General features: G+C 46.1%; 1 protein-coding gene across 2 annotated transcripts in view; it reads left to right on the forward strand.

Annotated features, from left to right (window-relative positions):
• The window catches only part of daam2 (dishevelled associated activator of morphogenesis 2), a 57321-nt gene that overhangs the window by 2608 nt on the left and 34106 nt on the right, over positions 1–20607 (forward strand). For both annotated transcript variants that reach the window (XM_080012401.1, XM_080012402.1), the window contains exons 2-4: positions 6315–6404; positions 13679–13753; positions 16886–16980. In XM_080012401.1, coding sequence (XP_079868527.1) covers positions 6315–6404; positions 13679–13753; positions 16886–16980 — 260 coding nt within the window. The remainder of the gene's footprint in view (positions 1–6314; positions 6405–13678; positions 13754–16885; positions 16981–20607) is intronic.

Raw genomic sequence — 20607 nt, forward strand, 5'->3', positions numbered from 1 at the left:
AAAGAAACCACTGGAATCACATCCCTGCCGAGGCTGGAATCGGTCATAAAGCCCTTTCATTGCAAACCTGTTTCACAGTCTTCCGTGCTCTCGGCTAACTCTATCATGCAAATGAACCTGGAAGCAATTGGCATTTATTGAAACATGTTTGAACAGCGACCACATCAGAGAGGTTAATGAATCGCACCAATCAAAATACACTTTTGCTGTAGCCCAGGGAGTTTCCTGATAACGAATGTGCGGTGGCGCTGCTTTCTGTTAATTGGGTCGTGATGCACTTCGAAAGCATTCTTTCCACTGAGTTTGATGCCATGCACGCATACTGCAGACAATGAATGTGCAACTTGTGAAATCTGGCAGCTTATCAAGAACAGTGACGGCTTATTTTGTTTATCTGGCAATTTCTGTCATAATGTTTCTTCGTAATATGTGAAATTGCTCCCATACTCAAGGATTCTTGCGAGCGCCAGTAGAGTTGGGTTGTTTTCTTTACGTTGGTACCCTTGTAACATCAAATGCAGGTCTTCGTTGAGCCGATGGTGTGAGGTTGTTCGGGGACAAGTAGACTGCCATTTTCAAGTTTCACCTGATAGCTATAAACACACTGCATAATGTGGAAAGGTCCACATGTGGCCGCCATATGTGCACGGCACGGTTCATGTTGCCAATTGTTTTAAACCCTGCGCATGTGCTACCACCGAACAGTGCAGACTTAACTGGGAGAGGGGTAGATGGAGATAGACAGAGCGAAACTAAAAGGCAAAATGGCAGCTTTGTATGAGTTAAACCCAGCCATGCCTGTAAAGAATTCTATGAGATGTTTCTTATGTTTCAATCACGCTGTGCCTTTTCAAGGAAGATCCTATCGACAAGGAGGTTCAAATCACGCTTTTGCATTTGCCTCTGCACATGGCCTTTGTTCAAATCTCTTCCAGTCATCTGTGCAGGAGATATTGGACAGACGTGTTGTTAATCAGAGGAGGTTATAGTGTCGTTCTTATTTTCTGATTTCAATTAGACACATGTAGGTGATGGAGACACATATTCTCCCCAGTGCTTGGATGTTCTATGAAGTTGGATGGGGGTTCCATCGTGGTCTGACAGGACAACGACACCAAGAAATATTATAGACGACATGTAGGAGGCATTTCCTAGTCCATAATGAGCCCATAAAAATTGGTGGTACAGTGCGATGTGGTTGAGGAAAAGAGGGGATCTATCGTGTTGCGTTGTACGTCTTATGTCTATTTGGCGAACATCTGGTATGTACCGGTGTGCATGCCAGATGCTTTGAAATCTATCCGTCTTTTTGTCTGTTTTATGCAATCCTCTGCCCTCTTTTCCTATCCGTTTGGGCTATCTGCGCTTCTCTTTCCCTGTCTCGCAATTTGGGGAAGCTTTAAATGGCCAGTCACCCAGCTGTCTGGCGTCCTGGCTCAGCCATCGCCCTATAGAGCCTCCCATCCCTCGTGACTCTTAAGCCAGTTCAAAGCTCCGTTGCTTTTAATTGTCTTTCTTATTTGTCACTCGCAATGCTTCTGTTCCCGAGAGAACCAGACCCTTCGGAAAACAAATCATCTCCCAATGTTCCTCCCAGTCTGTTGAACCTGCTTTCAATCCGGACGTCAACCAAATGTGCATTGCTGTAACGAGAGGAAAATGGAACTGATCCCTTCCAATCCGCGCGCGCCCTCGGATGCACCGTCTTTCCTTCTCTATCCTCTCTGGGGCTTTTTCTCTCTCTCCTTTCCATTTCCTGGCCATTTGTCTGTCCAACTGTCATCTCATTCGCTCTTCCCTCCCTATGCTCTTTAGCCTTCCTATACTCTTTGGCTCTCTAGAGGCGACCTTACCATGGGTATGTTTAGACGGACGGACGGACGGAAGGACGGGGAGGGTAGCAGCAAGAGGGGGATTCCGTGACTCACCGTAAACGACGTCTTGAGACGCCAGTGCAAGTGATGTGGCAATTTGCAAAGGGAGGAGATGCCAATTACTTTGCTTTCCCTTAAAGCCATGGAGGCCGACCTCTGACCTTTGCATGGGTATGCTAAAGGCTTGGGAGGCTAGACACGGTGTAACAGACACTTGTACAAACACAAAACCACTCACATGTACAAAATACCGCAGACAAAGAGTCTCTCATGGTGACGAAGGATCACTAATGGCCGCTACAGCTTCCTGTGAGCTCCCCAGAGGCCTCATATGACTTCCTGCCATCTTGCCTGTCTTTCCTCTGCTTTCCTGTCCCGCCCTGTGTGTGTGTGTGTGTGTGTGTGTGTGTGTGTGTGTGTGTGTTGTCTCCATATCTACACTACATCCAACCCTCCCTGCCAGCCAGTCCGGCAGGCTTTTGCAACAGCTGACAGACTGATTTGAAGACATTGTAATTCTCGCTCTCTCCGCACACTGCGCCCAGGCACAGTTAGTTTTGGAACGCACGCGTTTCCCTATTTAGGCGTAGCCCCACGTAGCTTTCGATGACTCGTCACAAAGGGGAAACAGCGCACGGCCAACCTTTCAACCACTCCCATGGACGACCCCCACACCTACTTGTACGCATGCATTCCTCTTCCTTCCCGTTTCCGCTACATACACGGACTTCACCGCTTAAAACCGCTTCTACCATTGTCTTAATCCTCCGCCTTTTCATATAGTCCACCTCCTCCCTGCTCCTGCTCACCTTTTATGGATGGTTCGGCAGCTGCTGGAATGGATGTGTAGACTAAACAACAGTAGCAGGTATTTAGATTTCCACAAGCTGCCGATAAGAGTCTATGCGTCATGCATCATTTGAGCTTACTCGATCCCGTCCTTTCCCTTTTCTCTTTAGATTTCTTTTCATAGTGTCAACATGTTTCCTCAGCAGCTGTCAGAGGGGACAGAACACTCATTTCCCGCCTCTAAGTGTGTTCTAATCGCATGAATCGCCGCTGTTTGCCAACTTCTCACCCCGCGGTTTTCTTGGTCCACATTCTTATCACCGTAAAAATACATTATATACATATCAACGTTTTTCTGTTGTTAGTTTTTACCCACGCCGGTTGTTATGCCCTATGTACTTTGCTGTTTACGCCAGCCTTTTAAGATTGGAAGAGAAGATTGGAAGATTAGTTGCTTTGTGAGCTTCTAGGTCACAAACTCATGGATAATGTTGGACGAGGGAAGCTTAGGAATTGCACACAGGGCATACTTCCACCTGTCGAGCAAGGATGTACAACCTAACGCCTGGTTTTTATTCACTCTAACTCGTGAGCTGTTTTAACCCAGCTTTTTGGCTGTGGAAAGAACGGTACTAAAAGTGGAAGCTATAAAGAATAGTGTTGTTGCTGCCCAGCACCCTGGCCCAGACTCGCTGTGAGAAAGATACTGTAGATGTAAGATCCGCTCTTATATCTGGTTGGTCATTATCGACGGGGGCGACATTGGTCCAGGAGGAAGAGCGGGTCGCCCCCTTTATCAGAGGATTTCTACCTCGATCCCTGGCTCCCCCTGGTCGCACGTCAAAGTGTCCTTGAGCAAGACACTGAACCCTGAACTTCTCTCGTTGAGCAGGTGTGAGCCTTGCACAACTGCCGCTGCTATCGATGTATGAATGTGTTTCTGGTGCCACTGCCACCTATGTTAATAGTATTTACATTTATAGATAGATTTCAAGTTATATGCCAATTATGTGGTATTGTTGGGAAATAAACTATATCTGAGAACCGCCCACTAATTCCACCATCCATCCCATTCTTTACTCCATATCTGACATGTTATATGTGACATTTGACTGATCTGCCGATCGGGAGAAGAAGGAGGAAATTGAACGGCAGGGCCTTAATTCTGCCAGCTCTGCTGTGAACCCCACACAGCCTCGGCTTCCAACTCCAACACCCTTTCTAAATTTGCAACAGTATTGGGTAGGTTTATTGTTGGGATATAAAAGATAGGGTTTCTGGGTCTTGGTATGTATGGATTCTTTTTCCCCGTTTCCCCCTCTGGAGTAGCAGGTGTAACAATATTAGCTTTGGATTATCTGGATTCCAACTGGAGCATGCCGGCCAACACGGAGGAAGACCCTTCCAAAGAAAGTTTCACAGAAAAGGGGAAAGCAGTTTTGTTTTGTTCAGGGGGGTGTTTTGGTGGCGGTGTTGGCGTTATTGCTGGGCGGTGGGTGGGGGGTGGACAGGAGGGTGATCATGAGGTGTGCCACGTGATGGAGAGATGTGGACGACAGAACATGTTTTGAAGGCAGCGCAGGGGGAGGACAGGAGGAGAGGGGGGGGGACGTTATTGCATAACCAGAATGGCCGGAGAACGGTTCTCCCATTGGCAAGGCCCGAACATTCCGCCTCCCAAACGAATGTCCTCGCTTTTCCGAAACCTCAACTCTTGCCTCTTTTTCTCTCCCTCCCGATCTGTCTCCGTGTCTCTCTCTGTCTTTTCCCCTCTTTTTCACACTCGGCCCTGGCAGAGACTAAATGAAAACCTTGCAAGCTTTCACATTTAAAATCTCAAAAGAGAGACAGCTTCTACCTAGACGAGCCATAATCAACACTGTATTTACAGCTTTTCCATTATCCTGTTTCAAGTCTAAGGGAATAAATATGTATTTTTAAAAACCTTACGTAATGCTGTGGCCTGAACAAGTGGGGATTTTTTTTTTTTTGTATTCCTACTGAGGTAGGAATGCTTCACATGCACACACACTGCCTTTCCAATTTCTATGGTACCTGCTGCTCTCACGTCACATAAGGAGTAATGTAATAAGGCCTTGTTTGAAATCTGAGGAGGTCCTGCACCGCGAGGCCGGACGGGGGGTCACAAGTCCGGGAGTCTCCATCTCCTCCCCCATTTCTCACACCCCTTCCGCCCAGCTTGGCAGATCAGCTCCTCCAAACAGCAGCGGCTTGGACAGCGGGGCTTTAACACTGCGACCAGGTGGGCGGCCAAGGGCTAGTTGACCCCCTTGGGACCCTTAAGGTATTTTTAGTTCCCAGCCTTAAAACCGGGGAGAGAAGATCACAGAGACAGTTGAAATCTGACCGAATACTGAAGAACGCACAGTGGGAGGTTTTGACCCTTGTTCCATACGGCCAGTCATCATGCCATGCAGTTGGTGTGTAATGTAATGTTTCTTGCTGAAACAAGTATAATCAATGTCTCTAATTTCATTGAAATTAAGGTAAGACGATGAATAACAATGCAAAAATGATGGCATTTGTTGAACTGCCATAGTGTGGGGATCAACTGTGATGAGTAGTGTGATGAAGAAAGAAGCATTTAATCTCCGCTCAGAAATCCTCTGATGCCCGAGGGTTCTCCCCCTCTCAGTCCACCATAATGGTGCTGATGGTGATCCTATTGAAAGGCCCGGCTGAAAGATGATGTCATTCCCCTCAGTTGGAATGTGAACCCTGTCCCCGATCCCCAAGCTGAATGGGCATAAACAAACCCTGTGAATCCACCGTCAAGCTTCAAATGGGGGCCCCCCCCACACCCCCACCTCAGGCATCTGTATCCACCTTGATGCTTGCAGGCTCAGGCGGAGTCCGCAGGGGCCCCCAGTAGTTGAGGTTGACGTCATCGGTAGCCGAGCCATTATCATTCGATTGGTTTGGATTTGAAGGCACAAAGGCCGCCGAGTGTTTCAGTCCTCCATTTTCGCACATTATCTCTTCCCTGGCTGTTCCTTATTTGCCGTAACCCTCTCTCTTTCTATTTATATGTCGTCTTTTCTCTTTTTCCAACCCGGCTAAGTCTCTTTGTACCCTTCCTGTACCTCAACCCCTTCCTGCCCCAAACCCCTATTTATCCATCCCCCTTTCTTCTCCTGCCCAGGAGATCTTTTCCAAGACTTTACGTTTCCTCCTTGGCACACAGAGACTCATTTCCTGGGCTCATATGCATTTCAAAAGCTCCGTGAGGCACCTTGTACCAAGCTGTAGAGCTGAACAGCAGCAGGGTGAATACTAAAAACTCCTCGGTAGTCTGAGGAGACCAGCTTGCCGTCCCAAGTCGGTTGAAGGGCGGTGACGTCGGGCAGGGTGTCGAAACGTCCTCTGACCTTCTTCACGCCGAAGGGTCTTTTCATCGAGCCCAGAACGGGGATATCTCGACTGACAGCTGTTTGACGAATACTCCGTTGTCACAATGTAGGAATCACGAGGTTTCCCCAAACCTGCCCTCGCCAGACAGTAGATGTCATCCAGTGCAAATGAAATCTCAAGGAATGCAACGTGCTTAGGGGCTCGATTTATTTGAAATGCTGCCAATGACGACCGACCTCTCCTTTGTTTTTTGTTTTTTTGTTTTGTCTTTTTTTCCAGGATGAACTGGACCTGACAGACAAGAACAGAGAAGCCATGTTTGCTCTGCCCGCAGAGAAGAAATGGCAAATCTACTGCAGCAAAAAGAAGGTAAGTTCTCCATCACTCTGACCCGGTTTTTAGGCTCAACTGCGAGTGATGAATGTTATTGAAGAGTAACTGCCCATCCCAAAAAAAACATTTTGGACTCGGCCACAAAATAAGACCCCCACCCCCAACACCGCCATCCCATTTCCATTGTAACATAAACATAAGCACAACGTGCAGTCCTTCACGCATTCACCTCAAGACGTATCTGTGTATACAAACTCACACTTGAGAGATGTAAAAAAAACACTTCATGCACAAATACAATCAGTGGCTTATGTTCCAAGAGCCTCAATTTCAGAGAGAGAGAGAGAGAGAGAGAGAGAGAGAGAGAGAGAGAGAGAGGAGAGAGAGAGAGAGAGAGAGAGAGAGAGAGAGAGAGAGAGAGAGAGAGAGAGAGAGAGAGAGAGAGAGAGAGAGAGAGAGAGAGAGAGAGAGAGAGAGAGAGAGAGAGAGAGAGAGAGAGAGAGAGAGAGAGAGAGAGAGAGAGAGAGAGAGAGAGAGCTTTCCTTGCGCCGCTCAGGAATTGTCAACATACCGTCGGGGATCTAGAACGTTCTGGTTAGCACTCTCGTTCACCCCGCGACTCTCGCCAAAACATCCCAACATCTCTTCATAGCCTTCAGACCGACTCTCCACAACAACTCTGGACTAAGTTTGTGGTCAAATAGCCACCAGGAAATGATATTCCGCCTAGGAAAAAGATTTCAGCTGCCCTTTCTCAATTGCAAATTGAATAAATAGTTATAAACCCTCCCCTGTGTCTCTTTGCTAATTTGTTTTTTGGCCGAGGTTGTTTTTGTGTTCGATGCGAGACCCGGGCCTGACCCCCTCCTTCCTCTTCCCAAGGCATGCAGGACAGGCCGTGCTGATGTGATTGGCTCTGACAACCTTTTTAAGGAGGAGTAAACTGTGTGTGTGTGTGTGTGTGTGTGTGTGTGTGTGTGTGTGTGTGTGTGTGTGTGTGTGTGTGTGTGTGTGTGTGTGTGTGTGTGTGTGTGTGTGTGTGTGTGTGTGTGTGTGTGTGGCCGTTCGCTGTGTATGTATGTTTCTACGCGCGTACACATGCATGAGCACCTGTGCGCGTTAAAGCTTTGACGTGTGCCGGATGCAATGCTTTCCAGAGGGATGTGGTTACTAAGGGGAGGGCAGCGTACTCAGTCTGTGGTGGTTGGGGGATGTCAAGGCATGGATGGGAGCTGGAAAACACTGTCTACAAAGGAATGAAAGCGGTTTAAAAACAATATAGTAAAAATATGATCTTCCATGTAATATGTGTTGATAACCAAAGGACTCTTTTGGACCTTTTGACTGTATTAAGCCAAATCAAAGGACTCTAGATTATTGCAAGTTTGCGCATTTGCACATGTTAACCCACAAGAAAAGGGCCAAGCTCCATGTTACTTCCATATGGGTTATCGAATGTCTCATTGAAGTAACCGCGGGCGATTTATAAGAACCCTCTGTACCTTAACAGGAGTTAGTGGAAACAATGTTTTGGCAACAGCTCGGACGTATTGGAACATTAAGAGTCCAAGGTGCTAGTCAGAACCAGGCTCACAGTTACAAAGGATTAGTTTGTCACTCACACTCACACACACACACACACACACACACACACACACACACCCTGTCTCTCCCAGTCAAAAATAATTTCCTCTGTTAGACTAAAGTAGGAGAAAAAACCATCCTGCGTCCGAGCCAGGAAAAGGAGAGCAAAACCGGGGTAACAAGGCACAGCGGAAAGCTGAAGGAGAAACCAAACAAAATCCTCATTCATGGACACAGGCCGCGGCGTAATGGAGAATGGCAACCGGTGCACAGCAACAGATGATGTGCACGTCTGTGTGTAAATGTGAATATTCGGGCGGGCAGAGGCGCTTACGCATGTACACCAACTTATTTGGCGCGTATCGTGCACTCGTCGGGGAAATTCACACATACGCGCAGACACAAAAGCACATACACACACTCGGATGCTAAACAGTAGTGCCCTGTATTCCTTAGGATTACGGCATGACAGCAATTCGAAGGGGGAAGCGGCTCCAGCGCATAGCAGAGTGCGGCAGAATTTCCCTCGGCAGTTCCTGGCGGCGACACACACTGGACCCCTTGTCTTCTCCAGCCACGAAACGTCCACCCTTCTTCTGTTTGTGGTGGTTAGATAACATTTGGAGAGCCGGCGAGTGCAATTCCTCAAAGCGCAGATTAACCCCATTCACCTGCAAAAACAAGGAAGGCGTTGAATTCAAGCTGATTTCATGAATTGTGTCCAACATTTCAGTTAAAAGAACATTAGTCATTTTAAAACATATGAAACATGCAGAACCAAGTGGTGTGTAGGAAGGTGTACAGTATACTGATAAGAATGTATTCAGTTGACTAACTTGATATGTTGACTCGCAAAATCACTTGGCCTGTACACTCCCATGACCTTGGACGATTTTAATGGATCGGTCAAAATACTGTACAAAATTGGCGGGATTCTATTGCTTTGAAAATATTCAGTAGTTTTATGTGGTAGATGTTTCATTGTGTCTTATAAGCAGTGATCAGTGGTGATGTAAGGGTTAAGGGATTTAGTCAAATAAGGGCAGTATTCTGTGTACCGTGACTAACTAGAACATCTTGTTGAGGCCTCCAGCCTTTACATAAGTCAGCATTATCAGCGTGTCTTATCTCAAACCACCCAGTTAGCCACAGAAACAGGATTTGGTGTATGCAAGACGGAGAGGCAGTCAACACGCACATATCCATACTCCTTGTAACACAAACAGATACATCCTCTAGTAGTGCCTCTCAGCACAGCAGGGCCAGGGGGTGGGCCAACGAAGAGACAATATGGGCCGTTGTAATGGCCTTGAAATGCCTCTCTATATATGTAAACATAATCAAAAGCTGTAACCCTACTGTTTAGATTGTATAGACTGAAGTATTGGTGATGTAAAAGATTGCTTTGAACAATAAATAGACTAAGTGAATGAATAGACCGTCGAAAAAAAAAATATATATATATGTATATATTTGGGCCATTCATGGGTATGCAATCATCTTGTGTCCTCAATTTCCCTCAAAAATCAATTTTGTGCAAAAGGATATCAGCTTTCCTCTGTGAACTATACAAGCATAGGTCATCCCGCATCGAATTTCCAATGCTTCAAAAGCAAACAACATAACTAAGCATAAGCAATTGCTAGGACTGTGACCCTGCTGAAAGCAAAAATGGCCATTCTTTCAATTTTAAGGAGCGATTGGATAATGCCTGTTGTTTTTTAAGTCAAATGTCCCTGGGCGGGGACTCATGAGTTTGCATGTGTTAAAACTCTTGCAACATGTGCTACCTGTCAGAGGCGGGCCAGCGAGTATTACATAATCTCACAGAATTCAATATCCTGCCCATTTCCTGCCTCTCCGGGGTGAGGCTTCATATCCCGGCTTCCATAAATAAATATTCCCCGCAGAGAAAGATGGGTTCTTCGGAATGCCGGCCAATCACCCCTCAATTCCACAGAGAGACGCTGTTAAGACGCTTCTCAAATTGTTGTGCGGTCATGTGTATTGGCTTTTTCTACACACTGCACTTGAAGTGACATTTTGTGAGTTCATCATCCCCGTGTGAGCTGCATGATGGACTCTTTACCCAGAACATTTGTCCTAATTAATCGGGTAATCTCTATGGTCTTCCTCTGCAAAATCACCCAACTTGACTTGAATCTGTCCAAAAGTAATAATCAATAGATCATTAGGTCGTAGCAAGCTATCTGGCTTTCATTCCCAATCAAATACCCATCGTAGTCGTTGTTTTGATAGGTGTTAGAATAGTTTCACAACTATCTTGTAATTAAGCACTGAGTACCACATTTCCTGGAGACATTCAATCTAGTAAGAAAGGTTAATTGGGAAGGAAGAAGCAATGAATTCCCTGATCACATGGGAGCAGAGTGTGAGGAGACAACGCATTTCAATTGCGAGAAACCAGAGACCACACCAGGGGGCGGAAACACGTTGGCCAGTCTGCCGAGCGAGAGCCGAGCGTGGACCCGGAACAGTTGGACCGCGGTGGAACGAGCGATGGGACCGGGTGGGCTGCCAAGGCGGCCTGAAGATCGGAAAACACGAAAGCAAGTCTTGCCGTCCCTCGATTGACATAACGCACAGCATGCACACGAGCGCATCATGTCTATGGAAGACGGTACTGTGTGTGTACTTGTAAGGGGGTCGTGACCGAGCACATGTTGGAGTTGGCAGCGATCAGCCACACTAGCAGACCTCTGTCATATGTTAATTCCCTCCTGCGGCCTTCCTTCCCAATAAAGACTTCATATTCAGAAAAGAAAGGTAAGATGCTCTAAAATGGAAATTGGGGTTTGGGAAATCAAACGTTAGAACCCCCCCCCCCCCCACCGGGTTTAGGAAATCAAACGTCAGAAGCCCCCCCCACCGGGTTTCAGAAAATCAAACGGCAGAACCCCCCTGTGACACTTCGGAATGGCTAGGGTTTTGGTTTATGCTGGACTCGTGATTGAAAGCTTTATGGCTAATGTGTGCATACCTCTTACACAACTTAAATCCGTTGCCTGCTTGGATGACAGCGAGAAGCTTTAATATGTAATTTCATCTATAGCCTTTTAACAGGTGTCTCCACGGTTCCAGTCGCTTATAATGTGTTTATATGTGCTGTGCTGTACCACAATCGGACTCTCTTGCGGTTATTAAAATTTCTAAGTCTTAGTAGCTTGGCAAATGAAGTGGAGCTGAGAGCTTTGGTCGGAAATTTCTCGGGGTCTTTGGTGAAACAATATATCCCGCAACAGATGGTCGTAACAAGAGTAACACCTTGCAAAAATATACCTGATACACAGTCAGGGGGATTCCTGTCCTCCCGTGGCTGCAGCGCAGGCTGTAAATCATGTTTATTGTCGCTAGACACTGGGAATGTACAGTGTGGTGTAAGGGTGTAATTGCTGCAATAGAATGATGGGGTTGAGACCCTTCATACCGTGTCATAGTGTTCTTCAGCACAGCACGCGACTGGAACATTTTCACCAGAGATGACGCAGATCATAGACATTATTATATTATTACATACGCTATACATACTATTGTTTAAGAGCCTTGACTCCACTGTATGCTGTATGTATAAGTCTGCTCCTCAAATATACCCTTTGTAACATGTACACTTGACAACAAGAAATCTTCCCAATGGGCTACTTAATAAACTTTTTTTTTTTCTAAAGGATGAATGTTGGGGCCGTGAATGGACCTACAGTATACAGTCACCAAAATCCTCAAATCAAAACCCTTTCTAGTAATCACCTCAAATTTTTCCCGAGACAAGTCGAAAATTACAGCACTTTACCGAGGCCTGTTAAACTGCCAGGGTAAATGTTGCCTTGGACTCAACGTTGGTTTTTTTTTTTTTTTAATGCCATATTGGAACGGCCGTAATTTGTCTGATGGGCTTGAGAGAAGCAGTTAAGTTGTTAATCTCAGCGTCAGGATCTGTCTTGGCAGGGCGTCTAAAGTGTGTCAGCAGAACAGCAACGTGATGGTGGCCGACAAGAAAGCATGCGAGCCGGCGTACAGTGGGCTCTATTGTTTGGTTTTATTTCGGTACTGTAGATTGAACTTAAGAGCCCAGCAAGCCGAGAGCGACACATCAGACCCAGCGATCAATTCGAGCACCGCTGACCCTCGCAAGCCTCATTCATCATTCTAACTTTGGCCTGAGTGTTGCCATGGATTTCTACCATCTTTCTTTTATCTGATGCTGCCGGTCAGTGGGCTACCGTGGTTAACCAAATAAGCAGAAGACAAACACTACGGGCCTGTGCCAGGGACAGATTTCTTCCGGCTTAACCATCATGAATGGTCATTTGCAGGCTGTATAACAGTTTATTTTGGAAATGAATGGATTGTGTTGCAGGAAATATAGATCCATAGGAAGCGAACACAGAGAGAGAACTGACCTTGACCAGAATCCTAATCCTTGAATGGCGGGGCGGTCGTACGGTATCCGACAGAATCCTTGACAGGTTTGCAACGTTGCAAAATGCGACCGACTGTATCCACGCACGTCCCGGAGTCATGTGTGGATCGATTGTTCCGTTTCCTCGCTCTTGTGAGGTGTCTGTGCTCAACCATAGCATGAGTCGACACCCAGCGTGAATGGAAATCGAACATTCCCGAACATTCATCGAACAGTCCCCACTCTACTGCATTGCACTGAGGTCAAGTTGAATTTCTTGCTGTTCACATGACCCGCTGGCCTCTACTGGCCCCGTAAAGAGCTCAGCGTCATTATACACACTGTACACTGTATGTACCCAGCTTTGTGTTGCAAGAATAATGAGAACCTCGATGTGTCAGTGATGTTGATGCTATGGTTTAGCGTTGGTTCGTGTCACATGAACTAAGCTTGTCCTGTAAAAAAAAAAAAAAACTCTTAATGGAATTTGACAATGGAAAAACTGACTGTTGCTCTATTCTTTCCACTGAATTTACAAACCACTACTACTACTACAACTAAGTGGAGCTCATCGACTGTTCATTTATTGTCTTTTACCCCCATCACTAAGTTTCCGTTGTGATCTGCACACAGCTCAGAAACGCACAGAAACCACAGTTCCACAAGTGTCCTGTGCCCGGGCTAAACAATGCCAGATGTAAAAGAGAAAAACAGTCTATGTTGTTCTCCTGGGTATTTCGTTGCTCGTGGCATGGTGCTTCCTCGAATTTGCCTGGACAAATTGATTTCAGACATTGTTTCCTCACCAGGAGATACTCTCTCTCTCACTCTCTGACACTCTCTCTCTCACTCTCTGACTCTCTCTCTCTCACTCTCTGACTCTCTTTCTCTGACTCTCTCTGACTCTCTTTCTCTGACTCTCTCTGACTCTCTCTCTATCTCTCTGCTTCTCCCTCCCTGTGCATGGAATAAATACCAACACAAGAGAGTAGTTAGATGTTGTGACCCAGTTATAGACTGGGCTGCCTGATCCATTTAGCTCATTCCAAAAGATGTGTAGTTGCAGTCGGAAAGGACCCGTATCCCCACATTCACACACAGAAACAGGAACCACCATGGCACATACAGTATATATTAATAGAGTACAAATAATACAGTTGGATTTGACCTCGGTTGCTTTTAGTATAGAGGAATATATATGATCACAAAATGAGCTCATCATTCATGTATCATTCAAGTCATATATGTACGAAGGGACAATGCCGGGTTGGGGTGTCTCACGATCTTTTGTATTTCTGTCCATGCACAGGAGCAAGAGGACCCCAACAAACTGGCCACTAGCTGGCCAGACTACTACATTGACCGCATCAACTCCATGGCTGCTGTAAGTCAATGTCTCTCTCTCTTCTCATTTGCCATACTTCTATTAGCATATAAACCAGCGAGTTAAGGCCTCTACCCCTAATTGCTTACTTTCTCCCCTACTTAGCTGTGTGCTTGGCTCCTTTTTGAACCCCTGATAAAGCCACCTGCTGCCTTCATTGTTCCACATTCCTACTCTTTGACCCTTTGCGTTCACATAGGGGAGTGATGACAAACAGACCGTTTACCCCATCATCGGTTCAGTCGGTGGGGGAAAAAAACTGAGAGAAACCAGGGTGACGATGTGGATTTTTTTTGTTTTAGTTTTTTTCACCAATTAAAGTCTACCTAAAGTGATGTCATACCATCAACAGATCGCTCCTCTTCACCACGGCATTGTCTCCGGTCCTTACTGCTGTTATGTAGTTTACTGGTGCAATGTGAATCTTGCAAACTTATTTTTGGCTAAATGGTCCGATCGCCAGGGTGGATGTGACACGGATGCATCAACCGTGACCTGGACCACTAACAGCTCTGTGCCACTGACTTCACACTGAACCATCGGGAAGAAGAGGCCTTGACTCGACAGATGTTTTCAGATCATAAACGGCAAGATGTTTAATGCCGCGGCTGTAAAGAGTGATAAACAAGCCTGAAGGTTTGAGACATGAGTCGCCTAATTTAATTTAGGGCGAGGTTATGGAGGGCTTGCTCGTGCTTTGCAAGATTGCGTATGGTTTTTCAACATTCCACTGCGTTGATTTCTGCCTTTCTATCTCTTTTCTTTTTCCCACACCTGGCCAAACAGCCAGGGAAATTGGATGTTTACAAGCCTTTTTCTGGCCATGAGGTACACAAGTGGTCCAAGCGTAATTCACGCATATCACCAGAATCAAGCGGTCCAGAAAAGAATTGCCTTTAATATCTGTTTATTGCCACGTTGTTTGTTTCTCTGGCGAACGTGCCCATAGAAACAAGCCATGTTTGTGTGTTGATATTTTTACAGCTGTTTTGTTGATTGGAGGATTTTTTTTTTGGGGGGGGGGGGGGGGGTGGCCCACTTTTGAACCAGTGCACCAATACCTGAGCTTGGTAGTAGATGTCTGGGGGAAAAGCTTTTTTTACCGTAGCTCACCTAAATGCTTAGGCAGCTCACACTGTATGCGCTTTTAGTAAGCGCAGATTTGTGGCTTGTCAAGAATTCTGAAATCCACCAGGGCTGCAGTAGTGCCCCATTAGTTGTCAGACACGTTGTCAGAATACATTGCATTTTTTTCCCCTACCATCTCCATTTGACCTCCTTCTTTCTTTTACAACACAGGCGATCTCTTGTTCATTTCCCGCACGCCAGCCAAGTCTCAAATTTTGTCAAAGCTTTGACAAATTTTGGCTCCGCCTAGCTTCTGGCTCCTGCTTTCATTCTTCCTGTCTCTCTTCTCATTTCTCTCCGTCATAGTACAGCACTGCGCCTTTCGCCGAGCACATTCTGAAGTTTTGAGGTACCTCTGGGCTCTTACCCGGTGACCTCACGCCTTGGCTCTAGGGCATACAGTACGCGGAAAGCGAGAAGTGAGGACAGCACTTCTACAGTAGCAGTAGAGTGATTGGATCAGCTCTGAGAAACTACAACCAGCCCCCTTTGCGTTTTGGTTTTTTTCTTCCACAGAGCAATAACTCAGAACCTTGCTCTCTTGATTCTGACAATTCTGGAAACATTCTTTCTACCTCACTTATATTTGTATCTCTTGCCCATCACCCAACACTCGTGGTCCAAGTCGTTTCTACTGACCAGTGGGCCAAGCAGCGTCTCACTCCAGCCGCTAGAACGGCCGCCATTCATTTGAAGACAAAGCACCGCTTGTCGGCCCCCAACCTAAGTTGTGGGGAAGTACTTCTGCTGGTCCACCAACTGGATAATAGCATCCTCATGTGTACTTTGGCAGGTAAACTCGAGCATACAAATAACAGATGTAGAGAGGAGCCATTTGGCTAGCCTCATTGACTCGGCAAACTGGCTCGCAGCATGACAGAATTCACCCCCCCACCCCACTCCCCCCCACCTCCGCCCCAACTCCCACAAACGGCTGTGTCCAACATCCCATTCAGTATGAACATATTCATTTTGAAAAACGGGAGCCAGAAGCCCTCGCTCCTTGGCGAAGAGGTCTCGGAACCATCTGGACACACTAGGGGAAGTCAATACCATGGATGTTTTGACTGTACGATTTCTGGGTTAAACACTCCTGTGTTTGAGCCCCGGTGTCCGGCAGGTTGCGGCAACTTCTTCAAAGATTTTCATACCTCGTCGTGAATGCTTCCAACAAAGCCCAAAGTCCTGTCTTTTTTAAAGAGCGGTTCAGGGTTCAGGGGGCTGGAAAACGGGGTGGCACTTTTTACTCCCCCAAGCAACTGTCTCTCCTAGGTTAATTGAAAAGGAAGCTCCTACGTCAAGTATTTTATACTATGCTGCTAAAACACATACATGAAGTCGTTAAATTCTCGGCGTTTGGCAGGGTGCGTACCACGGAAAATTCCCGTGGAGCCTAAACAGAAGCCCCGTGCCCCCGACTATTGGGAGCACGACAACCCTTTGATAATCGGGGGAGCCCCGGAGCAATGCACCAATGCATTAAAACTAACTTCAGTAAGAATTTTATTTTTTGTTTTAATGATTTGGCCCATTTGCTTCAGGCTTGATTAGAGCTAATTGGCTGCAGGAGTTTTCTTGGCACAGTGCACAGCTTCAAACAGCTCCTTAATAGGAAAACGTCAAGAAAAGTGGGAAAAAAACGTGATCCTTTTGATTTGTGGTGCCTCAACATTACCCCACTAATTAGTCCCTGTTTGTCTTAACTGCTGTGAACAGAACAAAGACACAAATTCTCCCGTAAAGACGGGGAAAAAATGCATAGGGGTGCCCTTTTAATGCTCCCGCCAAGTTGAGCTTAGCTCTCTGTGTTGTATTGAATGACATATTGCCCCTGAAGAAACAACCAGGCATTGTTTCAAGAGGATTAACCGTAATTAACAGTGAAAAATGATGTTTACGCGAGCATAGTTGGCTTCTTCGTTGCTGAATCACGGGGCCAAATTCCATGGTAATTGATAAATTGTTCATCCAAGAGTTGGTTCTCAATTCCCTAAATTTCTACAGATGCAGACCCTGTTCGCCTTTGACGAGGAAGAGATGGAAATGAGGAACAAAGTTGTGGAGGATCTGAAGACGGCCCTTCGGACTCAACCCATGAGGTAAGCCAGGTCTCCTCGCCCGGCTAAACTTGACCATTTCTATCGAGGTCCCCGGAAAAAACATCTGTTTCCATGATGCTCTGTTTTCCTGCTGTTTATCATATTGAGGTGAAGTTCCACGAAAAAAAAACTCGCCGCGAATTCTGCTGTAAACAAGAGACCGTGGAGTCTGTCCTTCTGCCCTTCTACCTTTTGACTTCACTCTGCATTCTGCAGCTGCAAGGCCTCAGTCATCAACCACGAAGAAACGTTTAAGAACATTAGACAAGCCACTAATATAAACTGCTACCCTACCCCCACCACCCCTTCAGCAGCCTGTTCGGAGCCAGTGCCAATTGTACGATGTAGCGGTCCAGGCCAAGGCATAGGTGATGAGTTGTCTCTTAGGAAGCGATAAGCGGAGAGTGACATCCATCCAGGCGAACCCAAGTGTCTGGTTCATGTCCGGGTTGTGTGCCCGGGGCATGTGCTCATGTCCCATCCTCACAAGAATGCGGATCAAACTTTGTCCATGTCTGGATTCTCCATTAGACTCAAGTAGTGAGAATAAGGCTTTGGTGTGCTTTGAAAGTCTCAAAACCCGGGGGGGAACCAAGCCAGAGCAGATTTACAAATGCTTTTTTTTTTTTTTCGTCCCATTATCCCCAAAATGTTGTGCGCAAATGTGCTCAATTTGCCCACTGAGGGCCAGATGCAGTGACTCTAATGCACCTGCTTCGAGAACATTCCATCCAAGGTGATTGGTGTTATCGCCAAGGCATTATTCAACACACAGCTGGCCGTGGTAAAATATGGTAAAAGGGATCGAGCAGCAGATGTAACCCCCCCCAAATAATAGCAATTTATGGGTACAGCTTGTGCAGTGCTTTTGATGAACCCACCCTTCCCACCCAACTCCTATTCCGTCTCTCAGCTCAAATGGGTGACAAAAGTAGAACCAAAGGTGTTAATTATTTTGTGTTACTCCGCCCACCATGGAAGATTTTCCCCCTCACGGGCCAGTTTATTCTGTTAGCAGTACAGTACGGTTATAGCCCCAACCTTAATGAAGCAGTAGAGTTTGTTTCTATGTGAGCGCAAGGGCTCACAAATGGGCTTGAAATGTATGACTCCATGACTCCATGAATGACTCCTTTCTGCCACTGTTTTGCAATATAAATCCAATGTGTGTGAGATACTGACTGGTGGTGATTTAAGAGTAGAGTTGGGTACATAGACCCAGTATTAAACGAACCCCGGGGCGAAATTTTTAAAGACCGTATTGGTCAGCAGCAACGTTCCCTGTTCTGTTAACGGTATTGGAGAAATTAAGAAAATCTATTTCTATTCATTTTTGGCTATAAAAGGGTAATCTTGCAACTTTTCTCTATCCAACCCCGTTTCTAACTTGTAATAAGATTAAGACATTTGTCAAAGAAGCGTTTACGCTATCCTAATTATCAGAAGAGACATCTCTCTCCATGCACACGGAAACGTGTTTTCGGGGGGTGGGGGGCTGCCCTGGGTACGTGCATGTGCGTGACAGCTTCCACCCACGCTCATATTAATGTTTCAGTCAAGACAAAACCCCAAGCCCCAAACCAAAAAAATGACATTTCGTCAGTCACCCGGTCATTGATCACATTTTTACATTTTGATCCGTGATTTTCTTAGCAAGCAGGGCTGCCAAGTTTCACCAAAAGTTGGGATTAAAAGGAAAGGATGAAATTTATACGTAGAATTTATAAAAAAAAAAAGAAAAAAGGAAAATAAAGCAATTTTACTTATATTGGATTTCTCAGCGTGAGAAATACAAGGTGTGGCGTGTGAAATGTAATGGGAGGAAACACACAAGCAATCTTTCGAAACATTTCGCAATAGTGCATCGCATGTACACGGATAAATGGGACGCACAGCGGAGTGGCTCCCTCTGCATGTTTCTCGTGGGTGCTAATTCTGTTCTTAATTTGTTTCAGTTTATCTTCAAAATATTTAAAAAGAGCCAATAACAGTACCGTTAAAGTACCATATCGATGAGTGGTATCGATAAGAGTTGCGGTACCATCAAAATCTCGACGATACCCATCCCCATTTCGGAGGGCTCTTGAAAGGCTGAATTGAAGCGGCCCTCCCAGTCGTACCCTCTGGCCAGCGAGAGGGAACAGCTGCGCTCTGCAGCGATAAAGGATGCTCTTGTGCCTCCGTCCCGTTTCCGTAGGGCCCACCGCACGGCAGGCACGCGGCAGGCACAAAAGCTGCACAGTGATCCGCCGTCCGCCCACCATGGGAGATTTTCCCCCCTCACAGGCCAGTTCTTTCTGTCAGTGGTACAGTATGGTTATAGCCCCGACCTAAAATTTGGTGGAGTTTGTTTCTATGTGAGCGCAAGCCCTCACAAAACAAGCTTCAAATGGGTGAACCAACCTTTCTGCCATCGTTTTGCAAAATAAATCCAACACCAGGTTCAAAGTCAGGGTGGACCAGCTACTGGACGGGAGTCAATTTGCTGCTCATGAAAAACGTTTCCGATTATGTTATGGAGGTCACATGAACGATGACGTTATTTTTCTTCAAATCACAGGTTGTCTCATTTCATACTCTGCAGTGTCAAAACTGAGCTGTGTCAGTATTTTGTCGAATTTAACTGTCGTTTTGAATGGAGTCACAGTCGATATTCTGTACATACTTATTTATAGGGTAACTTCAGTTAATGCGAGTCATCTTTGTCTAGTTTTTTGATGCAGCCCTGAATCACAGTTACAGTCTTGAGTGGTCCTACACTCCCATATTTAACAGAGGGAACTCAACAATATCCCTTGAATTAAACCAGCATGGTGAAAACAAAGACTGGTGATGACAGTGGAACAGAAACAAAAGGCCAGAAGGGAACTGGTAGTAAAAGGCAAATAAAAAAATAAAAAAAAGTCATTCTGGTCGAAGGTGCACCTTGAACACACAGCGAAACAGTGGATTTTGTTCCTGCAGCCCTAGTGCCAGGTGGGCTGGTGCAGTGTGCATTGAGGCATGCGGCGCAGCAGACCCTCCAAACTCCCAAGTCAGTTCGGAGCCAGCACAGCCCCCAGCCCACACTGCATTTGTTTACCGGTGGATCTTGACCGCCCCAACATGGCGACCACTTGGTACAATATTAGCCAACCCGCTTGTGATTTCGAAGTTCCAAATCGAACGCTCATTTCGGCCGATTTTCGAATCAGAATCGTGACACCCTTAGTTACTACCTGTCATGACATTGGCTGACTATTCTCTCCCCTTCTTCAGAAGAGGGGCTTGTGCCATTCACATTACAGCATCCACCAACTGTGCAGGAATCAGCTGAGGTAACCAACTAAAAATCATTATATAAGACTTTTGGCTTTGCGGCCTTTGGGGTTCAGCTTTTGCTGTGCCGATGTTTTCACCCCAATAGGCCGAGTGCAGAGAGATTGTCAAGAGGAGGTTCAGTATGTAGTTGTTGTCAGGGGAGGTTTGCATCGATAATGGAGAGAGAGCTAGGAAGGACAGTGGAGCTGAAAGTGACACACAACCAATGGATAAATTATTCAAGCTTGGGTAAAAATGCACGATGGCTGTATTTGTGTGCAGAGTATGTCCATCTAGACGCGTTGCCATGGTTGCCTGTTTCGTCCG

The sequence above is a fragment of the Zeus faber genome (assembly GCF_960531495.2).
Source record: "Zeus faber genome assembly, chromosome: 13".
Lineage (NCBI taxonomy): Eukaryota > Metazoa > Chordata > Actinopteri > Zeiformes > Zeidae > Zeus > Zeus faber.